The sequence below is a fragment of the Psammomys obesus genome, unplaced genomic scaffold (assembly GCF_907164565.1).
Source record: "Psammomys obesus unplaced genomic scaffold, mPsaObe1.curated_primary_1811, whole genome shotgun sequence".
Lineage (NCBI taxonomy): Eukaryota > Metazoa > Chordata > Mammalia > Rodentia > Muridae > Psammomys > Psammomys obesus.
The window spans coordinates 14,615,131-14,623,557 of record NW_026585691.1 but is presented as its reverse complement, the minus strand read 5'-3'; the positions used below and the strand labels follow the sequence as shown (position 1 = coordinate 14,623,557).

Here is an 8,427-nt window from a genome sequence, read left to right as displayed (position 1 = left end):
GGGGAGCCTCACACCGTAAGAAAGAGTCCAGGAAATATCGTCCCCAGATTTGTCAGACAGTATGTGGATTACTGCAAACTGAGGACAGAGCAGGGCTTGAGTGAGCATTCTCTGAGTTCTCTCTGCCTGCCTCTAGGCAGATCCAATTAGAATGACAGCTGTGTGTAATTCATAGACAATCAACATATCCTAGGAGGAAGATGCCAGGATTTTATATCTGCCCCCAAAAGACTACCTATTCACTGAGGGGTCTGTACTGGCTGGTTAATGTCATTGGAGAAAAAGGAGACTCAATTAAGAAAATACTTCCATAAGATCTAGCTGCAGGCTTTTCTTTTTTTCTTTTCTTTCTCTCTCTCTCTTTATTTTGTTGTTTTGTTTTTCGAGACAAGGTTTCTCTGTTTAACAGGTCTGGTTGTCCTGTAACTTGATTTGTAGACCAGGCTGGCCTTGAAGTCAGAGATCCACCTGTCTTTGCCTCCTGAGTGCTGGGAATTAAAGGCATATGCCACCATGCCCTCAGTGTAGGCCATTATCTTAATTAGTGATTGATTGGGAAGGGCCCAGCCCACTGTGAGTGATGCTACTCCTGAGTTCTGTAAGAAAGCAGGCTAAGCAAGCCATGAGGAAGCAAGCCAGTAAGCAGCACCCCTTTATAGCTTTTGTATCAGCACCTACCTTTAGATTCTCATCCTGTTAGAGTTCCTGTCCTGACTTCCATCAATGATGGACTATGGCTGTGGCTGCATAAAAAATTTTTTTTCCTCCCCAGCTTGCTTTTTGATCATAGTGTTTCATCGCAGTAATAGACACATGAAGACAGGGACCAGCAGCAGTGACAGAATCGCCATCCCAGTACCTTTTCAAGTAGAACCAAGGGCCTCCTAAGCTCCAAGCCCTCTTTCCTATCATCATGTTGACCCAGGTCCCTTATTCATCTTTCTCTGTCCAAAACCCAGACTCTAAGAGTGGAGGAATAAAAGTGGGGCCTCAAAACCTCCCTCATGCTATTGGGTTTTCGGAGGCTCACTTCTCCTTAGAAACTCACAATGGCTGCTAGTTTGGGCGAGGCTCCACTCACATTCAGTCCGCAGGGCCAAAGATAACCACAAAGAAAGACTCAAAGGAATAGGTGGTCCCTGGCTTACAGTAGTTGGAAGTATCGACAAGATGATGAAAGGGATATGAATTTGGTATGTTAATTCCCTCTGTACTCATTACATACAGCAAAGCTGATGACTACAGCCCTTATGGGGGTAAGGGCTCAGGTTCCCATGTTCCAGGGATGGAGGATGCAGAGGGACCTGGCTGTCACAGGTCATCAGCCCATCCCCCGAAGAAAGGAGGAATGAGTAGAGCAGGGGGTAATATGAGTGCAATTGTGCTCTGTGGTGGCCCTAAGGGAATGGAACACAATCCAGATCATTAAGTTATTTCACAAGAAAATGCATGATACACATCAGAAATTGACAGGAGAGGGGGCTGGTAAGATACTCAGCAGGTTGAGGTCATTGCCCACAAGCCTAACAACAACAATTCAATCCTTGGGGTGACTTACAAAAGTCATTCCCAGTTTCCATATGCACAAAATGTCATATCCATATATGCACACGCACACAGATGATAGATAGATAGATAGATAGATAGATAGATAGATAGATAGATAGATGATAGATAGATATACATAGATAGATGATAGATATGATATGATAAATAAGTAAATGTAGTTTTAAAGACACATTGTCCTAAAAGAATTTTGGAGGATCCCAACCAAACTTCCCCAAACCGCTGGCTGTAGGCGCTACATTTTAAACTTTTTTATTTGGGGTTCCTTAATGCTCTACCTCCATTCCAACCCCCCAACCCTAGGTAGGAGAGAAAGAAGGTTAGAAGGGAGAGGGGGACATGTTCTCTTTAGCTACATCCGGCTGATTAGGTATCATTGGGTTCTTTGGGAGAAAACCCATTTCAGTTGTCAGGATTTTTAGCAGTCCAGCAACAGCAAACGCAGCAGGATGAACAAGCAGCCTTCTTCCTCCTCCATCCATCTACTCAAAGCCTTCTCTTTTCTCTCTCTGGGCTCCAGTGTTTATACTCTCCCAGAGTCCTCAGAATTCCCTAACTCAGGCTGGCAAAGACCAGGCCCCTCTCCAAGCCACACTAGGCTGTACTAGCTGGCACAGGCCACCCCCCACATGAGGCAATTATCAGCTGTGAACAAACTAAAGCAGCCCAATATCCCACACTTGGTTTTAAAACAAAAATGTGTTTATACAACTGAGTTTTTAAAGAAACCAAAAACTTCTGCTACAACTGGCGGGAGCTTTCTTCACATCAGAAGCCACCAAAAGTCACAGTTGCTCTGGCAACCTCTCCAGCTCTTCTATTCCCATCAAATGAAGCCTGCGTGTGGGCTGGCTTTAACGTATGGCTTGGGAACATAATAGTTACACTTAGGGAGCTGGAGAGATGGCCCAGAGGTTAAGAGCACTGGATGCTCTTCCAGAGGTCCTGAGTTCAATTCCCAGAAACCACATGGTGGCTCCTAACCATCCATAATGAGATCTGGTGCCCTCTTCTGGAATGTAGGCAGAACACTGTATACATAATAAAGAAATAAATCTTAAAAAAACAGAATTGTCGTAAAAAAAATAGTTACACTTAAAGCACATCGAGGCTGAGGGAGCTTTTGTTCAACTTGAATAAGGAAGTAGTAACTTAGTCCTTATTCCTTATTTCGTGTTGACCCCACTTGTCTCTGGGATTATCTTGGCAAAACAAAACCTGAGCTTCAGTGACTCTGGTAGGTAAAAGTGGGCTGTCTGATGGCCAAGGTGCCTTTCTTTAAAAGGGTTTCAAAATGGTGTCTCAGACATTCTTTCTGCTTTCACATCAGCATAGGGTTTACTAGACAGCATGTCTATCCTCAGTATTGTTCGCCCGTGTTTCCAATCCCAAGTTCCCAGAAACCAGTATAGGTATTGAAGTGATCCTCTGTTCCCAAGTCCTCAGTCACCACTTTCCCAAGTTACGGTCCTGACCTTTATGCAAACACCAAGAACACTGCCCCATGTAGCTCAGTGTCCTGAATATGTCTGTCTACTACTTCTTTATAAAGAACTCTGGTTTCATGACACTTACAGACTGTCATCCACCGCTGACAAGCTTAAATCAAAACAAACACCTCACCAGCCAGAATAATTTTTCACTGTATTTAATCGGCATCGATGGCAGAGTGGGTTTGGCTTTTGGAGACCCTTACTCCTGGGATCTACACCTTGCTTCTGGAATGTTCTGCAGCTGACCTGTGTGAAGCTGTGACTGGATCCTTGCTTCGGCCACCTTAAAACCTAGAACTTCAGGACGGTCCTGACCACCTCCACATAGCGGGCATCTGGAGGCGGCTTCCTCTGACTTCCAGGCTGCAGGAACTTCTTGATGGTGGGGATGTTGCTGATTCTTGTCTTGAATGCCTGAAACGAGAAATAAGTGAGAGCCTCAACAGCTGCCACAACCGTTAGAAACTCAGAATATCGTCATAAGAGGAGGTGTTTGGACCTTCGGCTTTAAAGCCCAGGGTGTGGGCTGTCAGTGTGTTGGCTGGCTTTTCCTAGCATGAGTTAAGATGTCTTGTTAAAAGGGCATGGTCAGGACATATTAAATATTTGTACTCTTTGGCTTATCAACTCTTGTTTTTAGGAATTTATTAACAGGGAATATGAAAGGGCGTGGGCAGAAAAAACAGCAAAAAGAGTGTGGCGGAACACGTTAGCAAGGGCCAGCTGGTGGCCTCAGCTGAGTGTGCTCTCTGGAGCCTTCAGGAGCTGGCGTTCCAGCAACACCCTAGCCTCACAGAAGCATCATGCTCTCTGATGAACACCTGGGCTTCAAAGGAACACCATAGCCTCTGGGCAGCACCTCTCTCCTCAAGGAGCACCTTAGCCTTCAAGAACCATCATATCCTCCAGGGAGCACCAGTCCCTCCCAGGAGCACCAGACCTTCTAGAAACACCTTGCTCTCTGTGCTGATGTTCTAAATTCAGGGATTTGGTTTTTTTAGTCTCTGACTATATCTGTTAGGTTTAGAAAGGACTCTTTATTTATAATAAAAGAATGCTTTCATTATTTTGTATGTTTGAGTGTTTTACTGGCTTGTACCATATGCATGCAGTTCCCGCAGAGGCCAGAAGAGGGCACTGGATTCCCTTGAGACTGGAATTACAGATGGTTGTGAGCTCTGTAACCGTGACTGCTGGGAACCTAACCTGCATCCTCCGGAAGAGCTGACAGTGCTCAAGAGAATATTCTTTATCTATAGCTAACTCTGAGAACTGCCACAAAAGTAATACAGTCAAAGGAATGACGACACATTCATACAGTAAAAGACTCGGACTTTTTCTTCAAGTTATTTCTGTGGTAGCCCAGGATGGTGTAGGATTTGGGAGAGAGGTGCAGGCTGAGTGCTCTCTGACCTGCAGTTTCAAGTGTTCTCTACTGGTCTCCACTCTGGCAGCCTGCTCAGCCTGGATCCCCAAATTACAAAATAATGATTCTCTTTTAGCCTCAGGCTGGGCCAGGGGTAATTAACATTTGTTTTTGAAAGGATCCTCTGTTTATTACCGGGTTTTCCTGAGCCTTCCCTGGGCTCTCTCTTCTGCCCTCCCCTCAGCTCATGGTCTACCTTTCTGTCACTTGTAGAGCTACAAAAAAGCTTCTTTTCAAAATTCTCTGAGAAGGCCAAGAATTTATCTAGACATTTTAAACATGCTTCAGTGGTTATCTCCAAAATGGTTGTCATATTTGCATAACCCTAGAAGATATATATATATATATACATACACACTCACACACTTTTAAACACAGAAATAGCTGCCAGGCAGTGGTGGCACAAGCCTTTAATCCCAGGCACAGGCACTCAATCTCTGAGTTTGAGGCCAGCCTGCTCTACAGATCCCATTCCAGGACAGCCAGGGCTACACAAAGAAACCCTGTCTCAAAAAAAAAAAAAAAAAAAACCAAACCACACCCAAACCCAAAACAAAAACAAACCCACCAGAAACAGCTAGAAGAATGGCAGCTTGTGAATGACCTGTGTTTTCAAAACAGGGAAAAATGGCTGAAGCTTGGAGAGTCAGGCTAGAGGTTAAGAGCACCGGCTGCTCTTCCGGGGAGGACCAGTCTTCAGTTCCCAGCACCCACACAGCAACTAACAACCATCTGCAACTCTAGTCCCCCGGAATCCAAGGCACTCTCTGGCTTCTCTCGGGCACTGAAGGTACACAGTGCACAGATTTACATACAGGTAAACACCTACACACATTTTTAAAAAAAAGATATAATATTAAAAGATAAAAGGCAAATGATGCAAGTATGAGAGAGAGCACCTGGCCTTAGTCCCAGCACTCAGGAGGGACACTCAACTGGAAGTCTGTGAGTTCAAGGCCAGCCTGGCCTTTATAATGAGTTCCAGGCCAACCCATACTACACAGTGAGACCCTATCTCTCAAAAAAAAAAAAAAAAAAAAAAAAAGGATTGTCCCTATCAACAGTCAGTCATGAATGGTAGAGGGCTCTTGGGGCCCTACCTTTCTCACTGGGGAACTAGTGGTCATTATTTGTTTGCGACCATCAGGGACTGAATCTAGGTCCTCATACATGCTGTTCATGCTCTAACTGTGAGCTACATACCTTAAGTGTTCATATTAGAACCTCAAATACCCGTTTTCCCATCACGTAAAGTGTCATTCCCTAACAGACCCTATAGTGTAAGTGAGTGACTAAATAGCCAGAGCGAGACAGTTTCTCTTGAGTTTTATGTTTGTCTTGGAGACACGGATTATTACAGGCTTCTGCTCCAGCTGCATCTCCCTGGCCTGTGCAATCATGCTTGGCCAGCATCCTACCTGCAGCAGAGGGAAGTCGGACAGCACAGAATCGTTGAGTTCTTCCACCATCAAAATGGCTTCTAGCAGCTGGATGTCTGCCCAGCTGAGCTGGTTGCCAACAAGAAAAGCCTCCCCGTGGTTCTTTAAAATCTATAGAAAAGAGAAAAACATACTTAAGTGGAGGCAAGGGTGATTTTCCCATCTGTACACTTGTACTGTGGGGTTCATTGAAGGGTCTTTTTTGGTGATCTCCAGCACTGGCAAGAAAGGAGGAAGCCAACAAACAGTCTTGCACACATCAGGAACTGGTTCAGTCATTTTGGGGACGCGTCAGCGATTATCAAGGCCTTTGTGCTGGCAATTTTGAAAAGCACGAAAGAAGTTATCGGAAGCTGTGACACAAATCAAAAGAAGTCAAAATAGGCCAAACCTGAAAAAGGGGAATTTTCAGTACCTAGTGGAAAGCAAATATAAAAAAATAACAGACAGTCTTGAGTAGCAAATACATAAAAGGTGGTTTTCTCCACAAAGTGGGAGTAATATATATAAGAACTTGGGGAAGGGTCTGGGTAGGTGGTTCAGTGATTAACTGCACATGCGCCTTTTGTAACTCCAGTTCCAGGGGATCTGACTCTCTCTTCGGGCTTCCGTGAGTACCAGACACACATACGATACATAGACATGCATGCAGGCAAGACACCCATACATAAAATCAATTTTTTTTTAAAAAATCTGAAAAAAAATTAATAAAAAGAAAAAGGTGTTAAAAGCGAGAAAGTAGCAGTATTGACATTCGTTAATACAAGGTAGTTGTTACATAGAAATTCTGCTTTGGAATGTCTTCTACGTAATAAAAATGGTGGGTAAATAACTTCAATATAACCACAATAATAAATAAATGAAAAGAAAATGCCTTTACTTATATTAAAAAACTGGGTAGAAATACATGAAACCAATTCTTACACTTAACTTTTGGTGATAAGGAATAGTCATACTTTCTGTTTATAGTCTACACTTCTGAATAAGGTCTTCAAACAAATTAACACAGTAAACATTGTGGTGGTTTTAATAAGAATGGCCTTCACAGGCTCAGAGATTTGAATGCTTGGTCACCAAGGAGTGGCACTGTTTGAAAGGAGGTGTGGCCTTGTTGGAGGAAGTGTGTCACTGGGGGGTGGAGCCCAGAGTCCCCTCCTGCTTCCTGTGGATCCAGATGTAGCACTCTCAGCTACTTCTCCAGCGCAGTGTCTACCTGCATGCCACCATGCTCCCTGACATGAAGGGGACTAAACTTCTGAACCTATAAGCAAGCCTCAATTAAATGCTTTTCCTTTATAAGAGTTGCCATGGTCCTGGTATCTCTTCACAGCAAGAGAACACTGACTAAGACAAACATGTAAAATTCTGTGATAGAAAATAGAATCATGATGTTACTTATAGGTTAAAACTGAAATAATCCTAATAACACACTCGCTGTTCTTCTTTGAATATGCTAGTAATTATTTTCAGTACTAAATAAAAAACAAAGCATTTATCTCTCTTGCTTATATACAAACCACACTCCAGAACTATGTCATAGTTTGTGTGCTCTGTCTCTGTCTTGCTACAAGCCCAGGCTGGTCTTGAACTCCGGATCCTCTTCTGTCTTATCTCCAAAGTGCTCAGAATTCAGGAGTTCCCTACTACACGTGGCTTGAGAGGTTCTCTGTGTAGAGAATGTTTTGTATAATGAATGAAGAGGGCTAAGCGTGGTGACTCACACCTGCAATCCCACACTTGGAAGAAGACAGGAGGACTGAGGCCATGGCCAGCCTGGACTACAGAGTTAACTATTGGGCTGGACTAGGGTATGGTATGAGAAGCTATCTCAGAGAGAGAGAGGTGACAACATTTCACGTCTGCTAATAAATCAGCATATGTTGGCATGATCTATTGCATTAACATAATGCAAAGAACAATAATCAGACAACTGTGCTACTCAGGAGGCAGAGGCAGGTGGTCTTTGTGAGCTCGAGGCTGGCCTGGTCTACAGAGCAAGTTCCAGGACAGCCAGAGCTAAAACAGAGAAACCCTGTCTCGAAAAACAAAACAACAGAAAAGGATTCAAATTCTAACTTCTGAATTACGTGACTTTCAGGAACAGTGGGGTAAAATCCAGCCTAGGAAGCCACATAAAAATGCAGTACAAAAGAAGAGGAGGAGAGACAAGAAAGGGGACCTAACAGATAAAAATGCAGCTTCAGTTTTCTCTTTAGGTGTGACCCACATTTGAATAAATGAATCATTTTAAAGTGCTTTGGAAAGTACTAGGGTAGAGACTCCCTGGTTTTAAAATCTGCAGTATAAACTGTGTGACATTTTCAATGGAAGGTGCTTCAGTAACAGTCAAATTCTCCCTGCATCAACAGAATTCTCACCTGGAACGCCAGAAGACTGGAAGAACTGTGCCCTGGACTTTACTCAGTGTCGTACAATAGCTGTTAAACTGCACTAATAGATCCTCCTTACCATTCTACACGCTGCCCTGGAGGCTCGGAACATG

At 43.7% G+C, this 8,427-nt stretch overlaps 1 protein-coding gene across 5 annotated transcripts in view; it reads right to left on the bottom strand.

Moving 5' to 3' along the window:
- Positions 1–3,198: 3,198 nt before the first annotated feature.
- Positions 3,199–8,427, bottom strand: part of LOC129670287 (glutathione S-transferase alpha-4) — a 29,281-nt gene continuing 24,052 nt past the window's right edge. For all 5 annotated transcript variants that reach the window (XM_055598777.1, XM_055598776.1, XM_055598778.1 and 2 more), the window contains 2 exons: positions 5,904–6,035; positions 3,199–3,473 (listed from right to left, as the gene is read on the bottom strand). In XM_055598777.1, the coding sequence (XP_055454752.1) occupies positions 3,351–3,473; positions 5,904–6,035 (255 nt within the window). In that variant the 3' untranslated portion in view covers positions 3,199–3,350. The remainder of the gene's footprint in view (positions 3,474–5,903; positions 6,036–8,427) is intronic.